Genomic DNA, 23,295 nt, shown 5'->3' on the forward strand with positions numbered 1-23,295 from the left:
ACATGCCAAGACATTTAAGTAAGGCCATGTACCTAACAACAGATATGACAGCCTGCAACAGCACATCTATATTGTCATTGCTCACATCACTTCATTTAAATTCCACAATGAAAGATCTATATGTTAATCCAAGCCTCAACTACAGTACATTCAGTAGTAGGGCTTATATTATACACTTGACACTACTGGAATTAATATAATTGTGTTTACTTTAGTGATCTACAGTACCACTGGCACATCAGGACTGGAGCTATAGAATAAGGGTTTTTCCCTAGTACATGTCCTATAGTTAAAATAGCCTAATCGGTGCCTGACTGATCTGTTATAAGATACGTCGACTTGCACTAGAGTAACAAATGTCTAGCATAAGAGCCTACATTTCAGCCCGCAGAGTCATTATAGCTAAATTGGATTAGAAGTCATGAAGGCTGGAAAGGAAATGGATCCATTTCTTGTATACAAAACAGAGAATGGGGAGCCCTCATAATGGGCCTATGATGAATTCTCTCCATGAAGGGAGGTCACTGTGTAATTTGATAGGGAGGGTTAGGATTGGCACTGGAATTCCGGGTATGATAAATGGCACCGGAATGGGTAGGATGGTTATTGACGTCACTAAAATTTGTTGTTAATGACGGTATGTGGAAGAAAAGCTCACAGGGTCAGTGGGACCCTTTGTCTAATGGAGCGGGAGATTTCTTGGGATTTCCTTATATGAATCCTAACCAGACACACCAAACAATTTGCCTACTGTGTGTTAGAGAGAGGGGGCAAGGGGCAGAGAAGGAGGAGGGAGGCAGCTATGTACTTGGCACCACATCCCAGACCTTAAAAATAATCCAGTGAAAATTACCACCAATCTACAATAAAATGTATACAGTCACACACCTATATATGCGACCATTCTATATGCTGATTGCATATGTAAACAATCAACAGGTTGTATGGAAAAAAAAAATCCAGACCCTGCTCAAGAATCACTCTGAAGTCACACAGGAAGATTAGTAGCCGCTACTTGTAGATGACTAGATATAGGCTACATTGTTTTATTTGACACCGATAAGTTACAATGTCCCCGTAACAAAAGAATTACACCTTATTTACTTGTGGCATTAAACATATTAGCCTTTATGAAGGTGTTCATATATATATCAATAAATAGCTCCTGCAGGTAAAAGATTGTAACTTCCTAATGACACACAAACACATTCAGACTACATGAAACAGGTGCAGGTTTAGTTGCAGTTGGAAGATGCAAAGCACATGAAACCTTGCTTTGCATCTTCCCTTTATTTTAACAAATTTGATTCGAATTTGAAAAAAATGTGAAAATTCGAATATCGAAATTTATCATGTACTGTTACTTTAAAAATTCAACTTCGACCATTCACCATCTAAAACCTGACCATTTGCTGTTTTAGCCTATGGGGGACCTCCTAGAACCGATTTGGAGTCAATTGGTGGACTTTGAAAAATCTACGTTTTTTTTTTTTCCGGAAAACTCTTGATTAGTATTCCATTCGAACGATAACGAAAATGGACCTTTTAAGACAAAAAAAAACCTTTGACTTAATTTCGGTTGGTTTTTTTGAATTCGAATTTTGAAGTTTTTCAAATTCGTAATTCGACCCTTGATAAATATGCCCCCAATTCTGTGTGCATATCTGATTATATAGATGTATACAGTATAATGTGCTAGCGTATAAGCCCATGCTGTTTTATTGCTTGCTGTGATGTGCTCCCCATCTACATTATGTTCTACAGTACAGAATTACATCAAGTAACAACTGCACATGTAGAATAACTGATTCATTCATAGCACACAGTAACCACCCTTTCTACCAGCACCCAGTTGTTCTTATCCTTTATTTATACAGCGCCAATGTGTTTAATGAGAGATTTGCAGAGATTGTTTATCATTCACATGGAACTTACAATTGCCAACCATGCACTTATATACTATGGTCTAACTATTGAACCTGTCTGTATGATTTTCTTATGGGAAACCCATGCAGATACAGAACATACAAACTTTCAATGCAAAAACTGGAATCAAACACAAGACCCCAGCATTTGACTGTATCAGTTCTAACCAATTACAATACATAAACAGCAGCAAAATTCTGGGAAAATTAATGCACCAGCAGAACAGTCGAATATATATAAAATTTACAAATATTTCACAGACAACATTTTGATTTTGACAATCCCCCTGTTGATACATTTCAAACCCCTCCCCACCCAAAGAAGGGTCTGAATTGTGTCAGGCACGTAGATTGGGTTCCATAAGCTTGTATACCAAAACATTTGTCACTCATTAATATTGTTTGAATGGGTTACACATGCTGTATTTAAACAGATCTTCTCTATTCTTGCCAACTAGGATAAAGGTTAATATTATGTGTCCTAGGCATAGTAAGGACTAGATACAAATGTTGTTATGACTGATAAAAAATAATGGCAACACCCTTCCCAAACAGAAGCATACACATTACCTCTCCAGCTGAGCAGGCATAGGGAAAGCAGTATGAGAGAATTCATGGTCCTGCTACTGTACACAGCACCCTGCAGAGGCTCGAAAAAGACTGAGAGAGCAGGCAGGCTGACGTCAAGAGGGAGGGAGGGCTATGGGTGTGAGGGAGACGAGGAGGGGTGTGGGGGTGGCAGAGGAGACCCTGGATGCACTAGAAAGCTGTTTTAAGACAACCTGCTTTCGTTGTTTCTCTGACTGTTGTTTAAAGTTGCGTATTAATGGTGTATCGAAGATAGGGATCAGTGAAATGAGATCATTAAGTCACTGAGATGCAAATTATGCTGCTGATGGTTACTGGAACCAGTAATACACAGACTATAGCTAACTTTAACAACCCTGACCTAATGGAGAAGGGGACAGCTGGGTAATGAAGGTCAAAAAAGGATTGTAAAATTGCAGTTGCAGATTGTTAACTGTCTGGGATCACAGCACTTACATTTTGTCTTCTGGTACTTTGATTTGCCCAGGTGTCTTGTATAGTTTTACATGGGATTTAAAAAACAGAGTGCTTGGGACCTAGAGATAAATAATATTTCCATAATTTGGATCACCATATGTTATTTGTTCTAAAACACACTGAAAAGTACAACCTGCTCCCCCCACAAAAACAGAACAGGAGTAGGAAAGTGTTGCCACCGATATTTATTTATGCAGCTTAGTTACCCTCAAATACAATGTACTGTTTTATTATTACAGAGAAAATAAGTAAACTATGGATTGAATTATTAGTTTTTAATGGACATTATGGGAGATGGTCTTCCCATGTTTTGAAAGCTTTTTGTATAATGGGTTTCTGCATAATGGATCACATACCTGTACATGTTATCCATTTATGTTTTTTAGTTTTGTACCATAGTATATTACATATCACCTTTGCTGTGATCTTTTCGTGAGTTTCTTTGCATGCGCAGTTGACAAAAACCCAAAGACTGCTCCAACTGCGTACGGAACTTACTTCCCAATGAAACAGAAGAGAAGAAGATGGCTGCCGTGAACTCTGATGCCGTGAATCGGCACAGAGGGGTAAGTAAAAAGTTAGGATCATTTGCCCGGGGTAGCAGCTAGGCTGGGGGGGGAGGAGAGAGGGGAGTCTATGTAGGGTAGGGGTAGGGTTTTTTTAATAAGGGGTTTACTTCTCCTTTAAGAGGGATATAAATGAGCTGGAGACATGCAACTAAACTGGTTAGGGGGGTGGAAGACTTAAATTATGAGGGTAGACTGTCAAGGTTGGGGTTGTTTTCTCTGGAAAAAAGGCGATTGCGAGGCAACATGATTACATTTTACACGTACATTAGAGGACATTATAGACAAATAGCAGGGGACCTTTTTACCCATAAAGTGGATCACCGTACCAGAGGCCACCCCTTCAGACTAGAAGAAAAGAACTTTCATTTGAAGCAACGTAGGGGGTTCTTCACAGTCAGGACAGTGAGGTTGTGGAATGCACAGCCGGGTGATGTTGTGATGGCTGATTCAGTTAATGCCTTTAACAGTGGCTTGGATGATTCTTGGCCAGACATAATATTAAAGGTTATTGTGGTATTAAACTCTAAAGTTAGTGTAGATATGGGTGTATATCATTGATGTGAGAGTACGGAGGGGTGTGTGTATGGATGCTGGGTTTTCATTTGGAGGGGTTGAACTTGATGGACTTTGTCTTTTTTGAACCTGATTTAACTATGTAACTATGTAACAGCTGGATCAACCTGATTTGACTCAGCACATGGGATGCCAAATTAATATATGCATGTCTTGTGACCTCACCAAATGAGCAGATCTGTCCATGAATGACCACCTTTAGAGCTACATTCATAATGAACCTGTGCCTTGCACTTTCAGTGGTGCAATCTATGCTCTGCACCTTTCATTAAATAATATTCCCGTGTTTCTTTTTTGGAAAGGTAACAGAACTGTTCTACTTGTTTTATTAGGTTAATAACTGGTGACTTGACGTAGCAACAGCAAACCATAACAAATGACACTGTTTAGATTGACTCTGGCAACTGTTAGAGAAAGTTAGTGCATTTGTAGTTGACAATCTGTTGCATGACATTCTGTTGCCAAAGAAATGCCCCAAGCCCATCCCCTTTGGCATGCATTCCACTACTACAGTTATTTGGAGAACAGCCTTTTTCTGTCCTTTGTACTAGTTTAGATGTATTTATTAAAATGTGTCCTAGTGTGGTAGTTAAAATAAATGTTCACCTTAAAAAGTTGTTATAGTAAGGCAAAAAAAAAAAAATGACCAAAAAAATTTAGACAGACTGAAATTAAACTTCCCAACTTCCCCTTTAAAGTTCTTGAGGGCAACCTGTCATCCGAATACAACCTGTCAACAAAAGAGACATTCCTGGGAACATTCTGCATGTTGCTGAGAACAGGATCCGAGTGTGATGCAAAGTGTCAACTTTCCAAATTTCTCCCTGTGTCACCTTGGCAACCTACTGCCCACAGGCACATCTTTTTATCACACTGTGATATAATCACTGATATATAAAACATGAACCATATTCATTTTATTATACAATATTCCCTGTAAAGCATAGTTGAGTGTACTATATACTTTATTCCACTTATGTGTCCCACTCATGCAGCCCTGCATCTCTTTAGTAATGCCACCAGATTGAAATGAGTATCAGACCTGCAGACAAGGAAAAAAGAGTCTTGTCACTCTTATACTACTATTTGTAGACATAAGGTCATGGCAAGGTGCAGGCATACCAAATATGCACATAGAGGAAATTGCATTGTTTTTACGGTGTGCCATCATTTATGGAAGTGCTTGAAACATGACATATCAGATCCTTCCCAGAGTATATAGGAAGGATGTATTAATACTCTGAAGAATTAAAAAAGACTGTCCCAAGGATTAATATTGTCTTAAAAGCCCACAGAGCATTATGCTGTTGCAACTTTAATGATAATGAAGAGAACAGGTTAATAAAGAATGAGCCTGAATCACTTCTCTACTCACTACTACTTGGCCTGCACTGTATTAAAGTACATACAAAAGGTGAAATCATTACTATACTATATATGTATTTCCATTGTAAACCCTTGCAGACAGCACCCTCATCTACTGCAGTTTAGTTTGTCAGTATACAAATTGTTGTTAAAGGGGTTGATCACCTTCAAACACATTTTTCAGTTCAGTTGGTTTAAGATAGTTCACCAGAAATAAAGACTTTCGATTTTATATTTGTGACCGGTTTTCTAATGTTGGGGAGGGTCGCCGACTCTGTAACTGTTCTAAATGGATACATTTAATTGATACATTTGTTATTTTTGTCCCTGCTGACCAGAATCCCTGATTTTCATTAAAGGCAGCTGTTAGAATTGATACAATAGTTGCTAATATTACACAGATGGTGCTGAGAAATGTATCAGCTAAATGTAGCAAATTGTAACAGTTCAGAATCTGCACCTGATTTACTGAGCTGCTAGACTGAAACTCTAGAGACACAAACATTAAACTTTCAACTTACATTTTGGGAAAACAGTAAAAAATAAGAGATGGAAAGCAATTCAAAAAAGTATTTGTTTATGGTGAACCTGAATCTGAAAATAACAACTAAAAAAAGTGTTTTGAAGGTAAACATCCCCTATAAATACCTTGATTTCAACCTTGTTCTTCACAAAGAAAGTACTGGGTGCTCTCTGTGTGTCTGCGCCAGTTCTCTCCAGGTACCTCCTAGAGGTTCATCTGGCCCAAGTGTGTGCTGTGTATGTGATAGAGACCTTTGACTGTAAGTCTATGGACAGATGATGCAAATCTCGGCCTGCGGAAAAACACTGGCCGAGAATCCGCTTTTCCTCTGCTGCTCGAAGTGCCTGCTCCAAAATATATCGCCTCTGCTTGGGTGCTGACAGACATGGGGACAGATTTAATTGAGGGTGAAGTGGCTAACGCTAGTGTCAATTACCGCCCGCAGGGACATTGGTAATTTACTAACGGGTGGAGGCGTCACTTAACTAGCAAAAGAGACAGATGCTAGCGGCCATTCGCACTCTTTCGCCAGGAGACAATTCGCTCTGGCAAATAAACATTACTCTGCAAATTCAATGAAATGCAGATTTTACTGAATGTTACCTCTCTTGGCAGACTTCCCTTTGCCAGCTCAGACCAGGCGCTGGTGTGCATAGATCTTCCTCAATGTTCTGTTACTTAAATCATATTTTTTAGTGGAAAAAGCTGGTGTCTTTTCCTTTTTTCAGAGTGATAGCCTGCAAAAGTCCTTAAAATTTTGTTTTTGGGTAACCAGGTTCCCCATACATTTTCTAACATATGGAACATTAAGTATACAGTGGACTTATGTGTAGGGCATTATAACAACTCTATTTTATTTTTTAAGGTTCCCTGGACTTGTGTAATGTAATGCATTTGTTGCAACATATACGTCCATTCAACTTTAAATTTCAAGCTGTATGCAAATTAACCTGAGCGCAAGACCTCTAGTTAATTTGCGCTAGGCAAAAATGAACGCTATTGCATCTTTGCTTTCAATTGCTCTCATTGCCGAAGTAATGCTAGCGAAATGTCACCAGCATTCGCAGACCCGGATTACATAGCTGGTGCCCCTAGGCCCACTGCTGTTCGTCGCCCCTGTCCCCTCCCCTTTATTTGTGCAAATTTTCATGGAGATTGTATCTCCTGCGCATCCTCAGTGTTTTTGAACCAATGTGGGTGTGGTTGGACAGCATGCCGCCCCCCTAAAATCCTGCTGCCCTAGGCCCATGCCTAGGTGACCTTTCCACAAATCCGAACCTGGGTGTTTGGCATCCACAATGAAACTCTGCATTCCAGTGAATTAGCGTTGTCTGAGCGAAATTTCGCCTAGCAAAGTGTAGAGATGGTTGTGAACCAGTCGATGACGAATTTTCACAATCGAGTAAATCTGCCCCATGGTGGATTTCAGAGCTAAAACGCAAGATTTAACATTTTGCTCCGAAGTCTGCTGTGTCTACCTCCACCTGAGGCAATGTATTCAGATGACAGCAGAGCAGCAGTAAAGAGGCAGATGCACAGCCGGTGTATATCTGCCTAGCCTAAAGCTGCCCATACACGGGCCAATAGAAGCTGCAGACAGACCGAATCGGCATCTTATTGGCCCGTGTATGGGGCTTCCCCAATCGATATCTGCCGAAAGTTGGCCAGATGTTGATCGGGCAGGGTTAAAAATCCTGTTGAAATGCTGAAGTTATACATTCAAGTTTTTTGTGCTTAATAAATGGCAAACATTCCCGTTTTTGAAAATATCAAAAAATATCAATTCAAATGTGTGACTTATTGTGCAAAAAAATTCGAATCATGGCAAAAATTCATATTCGAACGTTGATAAATCACCCCGTAAATGGGAACCTCCGAAAAGTCACTTGTGTAAAAATATTTAATGCTATCATAAAAGAGGGTTAACTGTGTAATGATCGCATCCCTATGGTGTTACATTTGGGATGATACTATCTCTGCAGAAGTACAGCAGTGGAGAGTGATGGTTACCATTCTGCCAAATGCATTATGAGTTATGTGAGGGATAGACACAATCATAAGAATTATAATTTTATTTACAAAAGTAATGAAAGCACAAGACTCAAGAAACCAACCGTTTACATTATTATACATTATTTCTGACACACTCTATTCTAAAGGATATATTTGTGGGTGGATCCAATATCATGTGTATTTATTTCTCCCTATGTATCAGTCTGAGCTTTCTGCTGCCTTATCAGAGTGACTTAGTTCAGTTCTTCTCTTCAATGAAAACAGATGGTGAAGATAGATAAAGAATTACTGAAAAACATTTGCAAACTCACTTTAATTGTTTATAGTTCACAGCTTGACAGGTCATGCTCGAATGAAACATGTAGGGGCAGATTAATCAAACTGTAAGATTAGAGTTTACCACAGAAAAATTCATCCGTTTTTTATTCATTCCTATGTGAATCTTATGTATCATTGGGTGAAAATTAAGGGGCCCATTTACTTAGCTCAAGTGAAGGAATAGAATAAAAAAAACTTCGAATTTCGAATGTTTTCTTTGGCTATTTCAACCATCGAATTGGCTACTTCGACATTCGACTAAGACTTCGAATAGAACACTTCGAACTAAAAATCGTTCGACTATTCGACCATTCGATAGTTGAAGTACTGTCTCTTTAAAAAAAACTTCGACCCCCTAATTCGCCACCTAAAACCTACCGAAGTGCAATGTTAGCCTATGGGGAAGGTCCCCATAGGCTTTCTAATGTTTTTTTGGTCGAACAATTCGAAGGATTTAATCGTTTTATTTTTTGAACGATTTTTCGTTCAATCGAACTATTTGCGGTAAATCCTTCGACTTCGATATTCAAAGTCGAAGGATTTACATTCGGCAGTCGAATATCGAGGGTTAATTAACCCTCGATATTCAACCCTAGGTAAATCTGCCCCTAAGAGTTCACATTTTTTTATATAAATATGCTTCTAAAAATCCCATAGGAATGAACAAAAGGTCCCCACCCCCAAAATCTTTTAAGGGGTCCAACACACACCTACTTGGCCCTCCCTACATCAACCAACCCCCTTGTGTCCCCTGCTCCTTGGCTGCTTATACAGGGTAGGTAAGTTTGTGGCTGGGGAGGGGGATTTCTTATAGCTATAGAGGTAGCAGTCCCTGTGATCTGTGCCCCCCTGTTGACCGCCTCACCCCCGCGCGATTGACAGTGGGATCTGTTTCCTCTAATAATTTTAATAGTTCTTATTGTAATAATAAAACTAATGTTGCATGTTTCATGCAAGAGGAAATTCAAAAGAGACTAGAACATGTAAAGATAAACAAGGGACAGTGGCCAGATGGTATTCATCCCACGATACTTAGAGAGCTTAGCTCCGTGATTGCCAAACCACTTTACTTAATATTTCAGGATTCATTGAGAGACTGGCATGGTGCAGAGTGACTGGCATATTGCTAATGTGGTGGAATATTCAAAAAGGGATCCCGTTCTCAGCCTCAAAACTATAGGCCTGGTAGTTTGACATCAAATGGGTATTAAGGGATAAGATACTTGACTTCATTGCAAATCATAATACTATGAGTTTGTGCCAGCATAGTTTTATGAGTAACTGATCATGCCAGACTAATTTAATGAGAAGGTAAGCAGGAACCTTGACTCCGTGATGGCAGTGGATGTGATCTACGACATTACTAAAGCATTTGATACAGTGCCACACAGAAGGTTACTAGTTAAATTTAGGAATGTTGGCCTGGAACATAGTATTTGTACCTGGATAGAGAACTGACGTAAAGATAGACTACAAAGAGTGGTGGTAAATAGAACATTTTCTAATTGGACCAGTGTTGCTAGTGGAGTACAGCAGGGCTCTGTACTTGATCCTTTGCTTTTCAACTTGTTTATTAATGACTAAATTGAGCAGAACTATGTGTTCCATGCAGGATGATGCCACTTTGCAGAGTGATTTGAGTAAATTAGAAAACTGGACAGCAAACTGGAAAATTAGGTTCAACTTTGATAAATGCAAGGTTATGCACTTTGGCAGAAATAATAAAAATGTGTTGTCTAATACAAGGCAGTGTTATTCTGTGGCAAATAAAGTTCTGTCTTGCATAAAAAGGGCATTAACTCAAGGGATAAAAATATAATTATGCCTCTTTATAGGTCACTAGTAAGGCCTCATCTGGAATATGTAGTGCAGATTTGGGCTTTAGTCAATGAGCAGGAGAGAGTGCTGAGACATGCAAATAAACTGGTTAAGGGGATGAAAGATTTAAGGTGGCCATAGACGTAACAATTACGATCTTTCTTGGAAAAGATCTTCTTTCAATACACACGTGTAGAGCTGAATCGTCAGATATACCAGTAGATGTACAGGTAGAAACAATAGAATTCTACCTGTATCCGACGATTCAGCACTAACAATGGCTGATATTTGGGTGCCTTCAAAGGCACCCGATCAAAATTTTCCATCCAGCCCAATCGACGAGCCGAACAATATTTAAGTCTTCTGCTGATATTGCCACCATACACGCACCGAATATCGTACGAAAATTTGCGAGGGGACTCTTAAAAAGTACATTAGAGGGCACTATAGACTGCTAGCGGGAGATATATTCTTCCATGAAATGTATCATCAACCAGAGGCCACACCTTTAAACTAGAGAAAAATAACTTTTATTCGAAGCAACGTAAGCAGTTTTCCACAGAGGGGACAGTGAGGTTGTGGAATGCCCTGCCAGATTATTTAGTGATGGCTGATTCTTTTAATGCCTTAAGACGGGCTTTCCCTGAAATCGTAGTTTTCAGAGTTTTTTGAACATTAGCACAGACACTGGTACCTTCCCCATTGATTTATACATTAATTTATACAGGACCTCGAGAGCTTTTAGATGCCGGGGTATTGGATTCTGAGTTTTTAGACCATCGGAAATTAATAAATCGTTTTTTTCCTCCAAAAACCATGAATTATTCCAGGATTGGATATTCGGACCTTGATAAATAACCCCCTAAATGTACATTCATATTTCAAAGTAGTATTTTAGTGTCAGTATCACTTTAAAATCAATTCTTACAGGTTTGTGCAGAATTAAATCTAATCAGAATCTAATCTAATTTTCCTACTTTATTGTTTTCTGCATATAGTTGTTCAGAGAGCCTCGGGCAAATACAATAAAATTATCAATCCATTAAATAAATATCCTATTCAAAGTTCAGATTCTAAAAACCAGGCAGGGAGTAGATAAAAGGCAACACAAAAGTGGACAAGCAGAAAGGCAAATTTATGATGTCACAAACTGAAGTAGACAATGGGTGGGTGTAAAGGATACCATTATGTCATTAAGAGGGTAGAGAAGGAGGGACAGGGTGGTAAAAAATTAGTGTGGGTGGGGAAACTGTACCTTTTCGTTAAGGGGTTGTTCACCTTTGAGCTACTTTTTTGTATAATGTAGAGAGCAATATTCAAGACAATTTGCAATTGGTTTCCATTTTTTATAAATTTAGATTTTTTGCGTTATTTAACTTCTTTAGCCTATGGGGGACCTCCTAGAAACTATTTGGCGTCAATTGTTTTGAAAAATCAAAGTTTTTTTGGGGAAAAACTGTTTGGAATATGATCAAATGCGCTATTACTTTGATTCGTACAATTCGAATTCGGCCGAAACTGACCAATTTTTTATTTTTGACTTAATTTCGGTTGGTCTTTTCTAATTCGAATTTCGACCCTTGAAAAATATGCTGATAGCACTAAAGCACAATATAACATTGCATGAGAGACAAGGTGTTTTGCTAACTGAGATCTGATTTCTTGTCTATAATACATTTCAACTGAAGAGTTTAAAAACTATTTCCATGGACAAAGAAGTGCAGTGAAAGCATGTGAACAAGGGTGGGGCCTGATGCAATAAACCCTTGGGTACTACTTTTTCTGATGTTCTCAGACTAGACTTATCTAGTGTAGTACCAATGGACTGGAGGAAAGTTGATGTATCTCAGTAAGTAAGTTTTATATATATATTTTTTTTTCTGAGTTGGTTGTAGAAGTTCCTAACTGGGCTGTATAGAGTGTAACCCAATGGAACACCTCTCGGATGAAATGGAACGACAACTGTGAGCCAGGTCTGGTACCTAACATAAGCATCTGATCTTTCTATTGATCTTGTGGCTGTATGGAAGCAAATATGTTCCAACATTTAGTGAAAAGCCTAAGGGAGGGTCAACTTTAATCCTTGATTTTGACAGTTAGGTGTCCAGATAGATGACCAGTTTAATATAGTTTATGCCATGAATGCTCCAATTATGTGAAAAAAGATCACTTAGCATTTTCATATTTTCACATTTTATTAGTGATTAGTATTTTAGAACTGAGAACTGAGACCCTAGGCAGTGGTGTAACTGTCGGGGAACTGAAACTGGACTGGATGACAGGTATATGTGCTGGGGGGAGGCCAGGTTTGCGAAGCCCAGGTACACATTTTGCAACTGGGCCCATGGAACAATTAACACCTCCTGCCCCTGGAGTAAGTGAAAGTCTATGGAGAGAATTTTGCACTTCAAAAAACTAAAGGAATATCCCCAATGTTTTATTTAACATCAAGTTAAACGATTATGATTAAGTACCAGAGGGAATGAAACGCGTATGGCGGAATACCAGTTGGTCTGTATGCCTATTCTTTTAACTTGATGTTAATTAAAAACTAGATTTTACTAGAGTTTTGGAATATTCCTTTTTTTATAGATGTGCCCTTAGAACTGGGGGCTGTATCCCAAGAACTATGGCCCTTTTAATAGGCCTTCAAAACAGCAGCATTTAATAGTTTTTCTCTACTTTCCATGCTGAGAAGCCGGAGGAAGTGCATGTGTATGGAGGGGCATCTATCTTAAAAAATTTATGTTATACATACAGTACATAAAAGAAGAGCAAAAAAGAAGGAAGGAGAAGGGTTGAATTAGGAAATGAGCTTTGGATTGTTTTAGAACAAGAATATGTGAGAATATAATGCAGGATGCATAGTGAGATAATCATCTCTGTACTATTTTGACTGCATGAAAGACAAACAAATCTACAGGGAATTCTATTAATTTTATAGACATATAAACCCAATAGGGTCCCTGGACTAATTATTTGATGTTGTGACCCTGACATTTCTGTCCATAAGCTCTTGTTTGCCATACTGTTTCCAAATATTTCCTACAATAACCATCTCTTGACTGTTGCAAAAACCACAAATGCCTTCAGTATTTTCTGTGGAACTTCTGTTCAGTAACCAATCACTTGAATGCCTCAATGTTGTCAACCACGCTTACATTTTTCTAAACCAGTTCATCTCTCATATATTGTCACACTCACAATCTGTATCTCCCTGAATGTATTTTGCTTTGGTAATTGACTTAACCCCATTTCTTGTGTCACACTCAATGAGAGTTTGGAGGAAGGCAGAGTGGTTAGTTAATGGACCTGACAATGAAAAACACAATGGACCGGGTAGGGGGAGGAAGCAGAGAACCTTTAGCAATTTCCCAAAGGAATTGTAACCACAGAATAACTCATCAACAATTATGCTATCAGCAGTAAGAAAAAATCAACACTCATGAAAAAAGAGATTAAGATAGACATATTCATGCTTGAGAGATAACACTCTGCGTATCATATAAATGTTACCCATATATGAAATCGCAATTTTATGATGCAAATCTTAGTTGCCCTAAAAATATTATATATTAAAATTATACTTGATTGGATTAACATGGATGGTCAGATTTACTAATGCAATGAACGGCAAGACTTTCACTAGCCAATATTTAGAGCTATAATGTGTTGTATGACAGTAGTTAAAGGTACAGGAATGTCAGAAGGGTAGGCTGGGCACCAAATCCCTAATCAGACAGAACCATCTTATGCCCCTTTCAAACCCCCAGGAGGGAAACAAGAAGATGGAAGAATGAAGAAAATATGTTTTTGTTATTCCCTCTCCATCCCATGATTCACATGGGGGGGAGGTTTCCCACTGGGGTACAGACGGTTCCCATTTCCCAAACTCCTTCCCATGTTGCATGCTCACAATTAACTCATTCTATTGCAGTTGTGGAATGTAGAGGGGCAAATAATAACTATATAATGAGGAAGGGCTGAATAAGACACTGCTGAAGTGAACAAATAAAATATCATTCATAAAAAAATCCCGTTGCTTATATACATATAAACGGCACACTGTAAATGTGGTGCATGATGCAGAAAGGTTCAGCTCTTTCTGTGGCTGTACCCTCCATACTCTCCTCCTTTTTTATGTAAATGTCCCTATTCTGTTTTCAGACCTTCACTATAATGCAGTCTGATGGAGTACACAGCCTTAATTTGGGGGTTACAAGTGAGCATAGCACTGAGGTTGTGAGTGCAGCAACTGTGTATGTAGTCTCTGTATAAAGTCACTTTGTGTGGTTTTATTATCCCCATTATATTAATTGAGAAGTTGCAATAAAATGCCTTCTGTGAAGTTGAAAAGACTTCATTGATGTGTTAGATTAATGATTAATTAATAGTTTTTTTGTAAGACGGTATGAAGATCTAGGAACAGAAAGATTTCATCTGCTTTATCCAACATGTAGGTTGCAGAGGTTGTTCCTGTTTAATAAAACTTAACATAAAGAATTGTAAATATTCAGAGAACAAGATACTGTATAGATTGATTAGTTGATTAGGATTTAAAGGTAGATTTTTATTGGCAGCCATAGCAAAAACAACCAAAATGGTTCTTTTTTCATCAAGTTAACAAGTCAGATATTCAGTGGCATGTTTAGGACTTTGGGCCACAAAAGATGGGGACTGCAATACATAACTCAGGAGTGCTTTTGGCTCTAGATCCACGGCATAGTAGTGGATAGTATCGTGCACATGATAAACATGTAATAAAAAGTGCTGTTGGGAAAACTGTTTTGATGCTTGTGAGCACTCACAGCTTCAGTCTATTTAAATGACACTGAGTGAGTCACTAACAGAACCAGATGGAAAGACATTTTACTCTGTAAATGGATTATTATCCATGACTACAAAGGCCTCTGTTTGTCCAGAAAGGAAAGAAATTATAATGGATAATGAACACTGAAGCATGAGAGAGAGGGTGTATAAGTGGAGTGGGGGGGGGGTGCTGATGGATAAGAAAGACAGAGTAAATTAAGGATATTGGCCATGGCTAGGGATCAGCTAGGGATGGCTTCTGTTATAAAGCTCACACTGCATTTTAGTGAGTGACAGCTCTTGTAAGTGTTCCATGCTTAACTTTAGACATAGGAGGGGTCATTCACTTACCCCCGGGGGTGGGGGGGAGTGCAGGAGCGCTAATAATCAATAATGAGAAGGATGCTTGGTTTGGGACTTCAGGCTTCTCAATGGCATGTTCATGATTCTTGCTGTCTGGGGGGGGGGGGTTGGCAGTCCGGGGCTGTAATAGAGGTCATGGAAAGATGCAGCTATTCTGAATTTCAGACTGAGAAATGAGCAGGGCAGGTTGGTGTTTGGGTGAGCCAAGCTCATATTTGGGCAGAATAGACCCTGGCCAGGGTCTTAAGCAGATCAAAAGCTTCACAGACTGTTTCATACAACATTTTAATTGGAATATAATCAGCCCCTTTGCATCTCCAACTTGTTAACACAATATCCCACTACGTGAAAAAGCATGGATTGTTGGAATGGCTTAGTTTCCCAAAAAGCAGCTGGGGAAAAGGGAAGACTCTTGTAACATACAGCAGCGGCTCCAACATTTTAAACAACTCCTACTAGCTAATTTCCCAAGGCAGGAAGTTTTTAGCCACTGCTGCTTATGATGAGGAATGAACTATTTATATTTTTTTTTATTTGAGATGCTTTAGAAAAATAGTCTCATTGTGCACAGGAAAAAGGGAGGGGACTGGGAGTGTGAAGATGAATGAAGGATGAATGGAAGCAGGGATACTACTGTAGCAGTGATTAACCTCATACCAAACAAGGCAACACTGTATGTATGCATTACAGAATAGTATAGGAAATGTATCAATGGGAAACAAGTTTTTCTCAATCAGTGCTTTTCTTCTTAAATTGGGGATAGTCCGGCAAAGTGAATTTCCTGTGGTTATGAAATTCCAATTGAGCTAATACAAGTGCCGTCCAATTGCTTACTATGTATAAGTAGAAAAGTTAGGATGACTGACTAAACCCACTTTTTAAATGGGCGGTATATTTGCTTGTGGAGTAAGAATTCAACAAATAGTGCTTATGCTGTACAGAGTTTTTGTCTGTATTTTTAATAAAAAATTGAAGTGTTTGTTCTTTCATGAGCTACACAGGGATACAGCAGGAAAAACTAAAGCATCTCCATGTTTCTAACTTCCTTTTCTTGACAGGTAGATAGAATTCTAGTGTACATGTAAACCTTATCTGTAAGCCAAAACAGTCAAATTGATGGTTTGATCAGAGGTGGTTATTTATACAGAGTTCATTATCATTATTCATATATTGTTAAACTAGCTCATGCTACTTGCAGGGGGGCTAGTAAGTGTGAAAGCAAAACAAATCACCATTATTGCTTTATAATAAAAAACATGTCTTTATTAAAAAAAATAGAATGTTTTTTCAGCATGATTTCTATGAATCATGAATTGCCCAACAAAGCCATCTCTTTGATCCATGGAACATTTTGATACGTGTGCATTATGGGGTCTATTGTATTTCTCAACTACTTATTCTACTCTGGAGACTGTTCTTATTTTTGCACTTAATGTTTTTTAGCTTCCTACTGTGATTAATGTAAATTCCCTGTGGTTAAACATATGCATTGTGTAGAAGCCTGAAGTTGCCTCATAACGTATACGTTTTACCACTGGTGAGTTAATTAATCCTGGTAGAAAGGTAAGACTGGACATTTTGCTGTCCACGCATAACACATAACATTGTTAAATGTAAAGGCTCTCAAATGATCCCTCTACAGCAGTTGTTCCCAGGCTCTGGCCTGGCCCCTTGAGGGAACAAAGCTTTTGCTGTTGGGGCCAATTAAAATGCTAGTGTGAGATTTGAGGAGAATGCCTTGGAAAGCCCTGAAAATCCAGACTCAGGTCAATTAGGATGAAACTTGGGGTCCACACATACAGTAGTCGCTGTCTTATATATTCTTGGAACTATGGCATCTGTTAAATTAATGATAATAATGCCAAAATGACTCCCAAAAATTGCCAGTGCTGGTTTGCTAACCTATTATTATTGTTATTTATATAGCGCCATAATACCCCATATCATTTTATAGAGTAAAGGGAAACAGGTACAAGATCAAATGGTTTACATATAAGCATTTCATCAAAATTGATTAATAAGGGCAATGGCGCACCAGGAGATTAATCACCAGCTATAAAATCTCTGCTTCTGTGGTTGACTAATCTCCTGTAAATGCTTTCCCACCAGCAATAATGAGATTCGCTGGTGGTAAAACCCATGTGTCACTTCAGTCCAAAATTGCTCGAAGTTTCCTCTTGAGGCAGTTGGTTTTACCACCAGCGATTCATATTATTGCTTGTTGGAAAGCTTTTACAGGAGATAAGTTCCAGATAGAAGCAGAGATTTTATCACTGGCGATTAATCTCCTGGTGTGCCATTACAATTAATGTTGTTTGGAGACAATAGGGGGAGGGCCCTGCTTGTATGAGCTGACCTTCATCTACCATCACTTTTCTAATTGCATATTTTTAATTGTATGTATATTTTTGTGTATTAATATATCCATCCCCTGTAAAGTGTTTTAGGGTTTAAGCACACGGGCAGATTCAGGGAGATTTAGTCACATAGCGATTACCTACCGCCTGCTATAATGACAAAACGCCAGCGCGGTGCTTCGATTTCCGAAGTCGCCAAAAGTTGCCTCACGAGGAGACTTCGGGCGACTTCAGAAATCGAAGCGGCGCGAGTGCATTGGCGCTGGCGTTTTGTCATTTTAGCAGGCGATAGGCAGGGGGAAGGCAGTTCGGGGAGATTGTTGCACCGCTGAAGAGGCAATTAGTCGCCAGGCGACTAAATCTCCCCGAATCTGCCCATTGCTTGAACCCTTAGAAAGTTAACTAAAGTCTAGTGCCTATGTTCTATTTATTGCTATGGGATTTTTAAAACACCATTTGATAAATACACTTTTAAAAATCCCATAGGAATGAATAGAAAGTGAGTTTTATTGTGGTGAGTTCTAATCTCACATTTTGATAAATCTGCTCATCCAGTGTTTACTATGGCACATAGATAGATGTCAGGTATTTTGCCTATCACATTTTTGACATGGCACCAAAGGAATAAAGATCAACCCCTGCCTCCCTAGATAGTGCATGAGTTTCCCATTCAGCCAGGCACCGAGGGAAATCATTTCAAGTAATGGAACTCTCCTTGCCTCCTGGTTTTCCATCCACTTGCCCACATCAACATTCGGAACTGGGGTGTGATAGCAGCCAATTTTGTTTGCTTTGGCAACCCAACAAAAATGAAGAGGAGAATACCATTGGCACATGTCACTATCTGCTAGCCCAGCATTTTGAAAGAAATTTAACACATGCAATACACTTTATGTATCTCAGCAGAACACTGCCCCAAACATTGATATCCCGTGCTTCAGAGGACAAAGTGATTTGCCATATGTCCTAGACCTGCACTCCTAAACAGTTCAACTACTGGAGGCAATTCACACAAATCACATCATGAAGACAGACATTCTCTGAGGCCAGAGTGCACGCATACTCAGACCCTGGGGAATTTCAAAACACGATGACAAAAAATGTTATAGATTATAATGCTCCATTGCTAAAGGAACCTAGGGATCCTCTGTTATCTGTCCCTTCAATTTAATATCATGACAAACAATTTGGACATCTAAGAATAATGGAAGTTACAGCCTAGCTAAAGTTGGAAAACCAAAGATAATCATGAAGTACATGACATGCTAACTTCCCCATTAATCCAGGCTTCTACACATGTTTGTACACATATATACATGTAAGAAAATGCACACAAACACTCATTCTTTTGTGTAAGACTCTCTTCTTTAAAACTTTTCTGTGCATAATCTAGTTTTTACTTTCTTTCTTTTTCTCAAACTATGTTTTCCCCTGAGTAATAAACTTCCTTGACCCTTCTTCCATTTTTTTCCTCCATGCTGACTCCCCACCCTTTCTAATGGCCTCTGCAGCTGTCTCTGTCACTCAGCAGCTTCTGATGAAAATAAGCTCCTTCTTTCCCAGAGCAACTCTTGTATCTGAATCACCCACAGGAAGAGAAGACTGTTATGGGATGGGAGCACAGCCCCCTCTATGTAATGTCAGAGATCTCACGAGCCCCGGACCGTTTCCCAAAGCTCCACATTCTATTTCAGTCGCAGAAGATGCTACTTTTAGAATAAGCGGTTCATCTGGAATTGATAGTGTCCCCTCCTGGTCTGTTCTAACACAGCTGGATGGGAGTTTGCCCCAGAATCCCTTTGTCGGCTAAATCTAACCTGTGGCAGGGAATACCAGACCATTAGAAGAAACATGGGATGGGAAAAGGATATGATACCTGACTGCAATAGTGTATTCTGGGGTTCAATAATATTCCACAATATACATTTGAGGCACAGCAGGGCTAGAAGATGGAACATAGAGATGAGCAAACCACTCCCTCTTTCTTATGAAAAGACATACAGGAACATATCAGCATCATCAGACATATACCTATAAAATAGGCTGTATAAAGCATACCCTGCAATTTATGGGGCCCCAGGAGGTATAGGGGATTCCATTATAAGTTTCAACATAAGTAAAACGAAAAATGTACTATTGATATATTGGCTTGGAGGGGGGTTGCTGTGGAACTAGGGACCTTAACTTGTGAGCATCACTTCAGGAGCACAGAGGTACTGATAGCTACTGATATTCTTAAACCAGCATTACAGATATTTTAGGCAGCAGAAAGGAAGTCTGTTGTTCTGAACACTTACTGTAACATACACCACAGTGTCTGCAGTAATAGCTAAGGACAAGGCTTATGCAGGCAGCTCCTTTGCTGGCCTTTACCCACCATAATGTTTTCTGAATTGCACAGTTTCCTAATGTGCAATTCTTACAGGGGACATTGGAGGACCCTTTAATGCTGTGGATTTAGTGAGGATAAATAGCCAGGTTATTTAAAAAACTGTGTGTATGCAGCTTAAGGCAATGTCACACTGTTCATGCAGGCTGCCATTCATTCTAAGGGCAGCTGCCGCTCACTTCATATGCATGGTAAATTTGGGCTTATAACTGCTCAGATATCATTTTATAGGCTAAAATTGTGTAAGTATGGAATAAATGAATTTCACCCTGTGTGCATTAACAGTTGGTTGCCATCTAGGGTTGCCACCTGGCAGGTATTTTATGGTTCATCCCAATGTTATTAATAGGAAAAAATGATAAATATATAGGAAGGCCGGTATTTATTTTGGAAAGGTGGCAATCCTATTGTCATCTAATTTATTGGGAGCCTGTGCAGATGGCATCAGGCAACGTTGAGCTAAAAATGCTGGGAAAGGAAGTGCTGCATGTGATATTAGAGCTAATATCAGATCCCTAATTAGCAAATCTCTCTAGTTATAATTGCTGTGAAACACTACACAAAGGAGACAACAAATTTGCAAAAAAAGAAAAAGAAAGAAATTGATTGTCTCTGTTATTTAGTTATAGCACTATATACAGTGGCTGAAAACCGTTGTACCAAAAAACTTTGCATTGAGGCATCACAAGGAGTAAGCCAGGTAGACATCTGTAGCAAAGGTGTAGGCCTTCAGTTCTTGATACAAAGAGACACTTGGTGGCATCCTGTGTCAGACATTTACTAAAATGGACAAAGTGCAAACCAAGAACATCAAGCGCAAATGAAGATGTTTATTTTTTATACAGTGGGGCAGATTCACTAAAGGGTGAAGTGACTAACGCTGGCGCAAATTCGCCAGCGTGACGACATTTCATAACTTCGCCAATTCACTAACGGGCGCTGTTGTAAATTCGCTAGCGAAGTGGACCTACTTCGCACCCTTACGCCAGGCGAAGTTGCGCTATGGTGAATGGGACGAAACTACTCTAATTCACTAACTTGCTCATTTTACTGAACGTTACCTCTTGCGCCAGACATGCCTTCGTCACCTCAGACCAGGCAAAGTGCAATAGAGTAGATTGTAGAGCTGAAAAAGATTGTTAATTTTTTTGGAGGTACCCTCTTTCCCCCTACATTTTCTAACATATGGCACCTAAACTATACAGTGGTCACATGTATAGGGCAAAATAACACCTCTATTTTATTTTATGAAGCATTCCCAGGCTTGTGTAGTGTAATGTATTTGGTGCTACATATACTTCCATTGTACTTTAACTTGGCGCCATATGCTAATTAGGCATCGCTAGCCTAACTTCGGTTTGCTTGGCAAATTAACGCTAGCGCAACTTCGCTACCATTCGCCTCCCTGAGCGCAAATTCGCATTTTAGTGAATTTGCGTAGCGCAGGCGAAAATATGCCTGGCGAAGTGCGGCGAAGCTGGGGCTGGCGCAACTTCGGATCTTAGTGAATTTGCTGAGTGCAGAAATGTTTCCTAGCATACCAGTTTAATTATTCCAGCTAGTGCAAACCATTATGTCCAGATTTGCACCAGGTAGGGAACGGTGCACATTTGGGTTATGTATTCAAATGAATGAATTGCCAGTAAATACAGAGCCAGGTATGGTGGATTGATCCACCTAGAGGGTCTTCTCTACTAGTGAAAAAACATTGGTGGTAGTGAGCACAGTATCCCTCTGTCATTGTGAACATGGCCTGAATTAAGATAGAAAATGCATTTTTGAGTGTTTTCGGCCTGAAATCCACCATGTTAATTAATATTAGATTTAAGATGACCTGCAAATCATTATTTGCTGTCCAGGATATTCTGTGACCATGGCTAAATGACTGCTGCAGCAATGTTTTCTTATAGCTGCACCCTCTGCTGTAGAGCTTGTGTAAATAAAAGAGACTACAGAGCAACAGTATGTATGCATCAATGATCACCAGGCCAAATGCTTCTCCCCCTCCTCAACACTTCACATTCAGTCACCTGCTTCTCATCATGTGCTGCGTGTGCAGCTCTCAGTGCTGATGGATTCCAGGCACCTGCCTGGCTGAGAGAGGAAAGATATAGGGCAAGTGAGATTTTATGGAGACGGAAAATAGAAAAGTGAGAAGAGAATGCATTGGTTTTTCCAGTGGGCAGAGACATGTTAGAAGGGATCACATCATACTTCCGATATCCTCCACTTCAGATTAGCTGGAAATGGAATGGATTAAAATGAGAAAGATATATTTACAGTACAAAAAGTATACAGTATAAAAGGGGAGGGGGTCAGCAGCTGCTGCCAGCTGGTAACTACTCAGCGGTTTAACCGTGGGTGCCGTGTTGATTTTGTGGAGGGGATTGATGGGCAATGACTGTGACATTAGGTCTTTGTATAAAGTGACAGCTGCCTTTTGCATGATGTGTCATGTACTTTACTAAACGACAGTCTTATTTATTGGCCATGTCATTCCATTCAGAGCAGCACTGCTGGTGTATGAGGAGAGGAATCATATATAAACAAAACTGAAAATTTGTGTGTCAATTTTGTACCACAACACATTATATTTATAAGTCATTTTTTGCTGATGATCCGGTTTCTGTTTGGTAGAGAAACTAATTTTAGAATAGCTCAAATAATACAGTCACAAAAATTTGAGCGCTCACCTCCCAAAACAAACACTGTTGAAGTGCCAGGTGCTGAACTAGAAGACCCAATCCTGTCCTCGGGTCGCATCAATACATGGACAAAATCAGCAGCACACTGTTAAATTGCAAAAGTGCTCAAATGCATAATTTATTTAGCCCATAGCATACAAAAGGCAACGTTTCGAGCCAACCAGGCCCTTTATCAAGCTTGATAAAGGGCCTGGTTGGCTCGAAACGTTGCCTTTTGTATGCTATGGGCTAAATAAATTATGCATTTGAGCACTTTTGCAATTTAACAGTGTGCTGCTGATTTTGTCCATAAATAGCTCAAATAATGCCTTGAAATCAGTATCTAGCAACACATAGATGTATAGCTAGGCATGCAGAAAGACAGACAGGCAGGCAGGCAAGTAAGTAGATACAAGTTTAATCAACCAAAATATTTTTTGGTCTAATCCATATTCAGATTAGTGTATATCAACCCAAAATGACTCAACAAGGATACCAGCAACATACAAGCTGCATACAGTATA

At 39.3% G+C, this 23,295-nt stretch overlaps 1 protein-coding gene across 1 annotated transcript in view; it reads right to left on the reverse strand.

Annotated features, from left to right (window-relative positions):
- Window positions 1-2,600, reverse strand: part of mcam.S (melanoma cell adhesion molecule S homeolog) — a 35,890-nt gene extending 33,290 nt beyond the window's left edge. The window contains exon 1 of the mRNA XM_018242284.2: window positions 2,496-2,600. Within this exon, the coding sequence (XP_018097773.1) occupies window positions 2,496-2,541 (46 nt within the window). The 5' untranslated portion in view covers window positions 2,542-2,600. The remainder of the gene's footprint in view (window positions 1-2,495) is intronic.
- Window positions 2,601-23,295: the final 20,695 nt, after the last annotated feature.

Source organism: Xenopus laevis, chromosome 7S (genome assembly GCF_017654675.1).
Source record: "Xenopus laevis strain J_2021 chromosome 7S, Xenopus_laevis_v10.1, whole genome shotgun sequence".
Classification (NCBI taxonomy): domain Eukaryota; kingdom Metazoa; phylum Chordata; class Amphibia; order Anura; family Pipidae; genus Xenopus; species Xenopus laevis.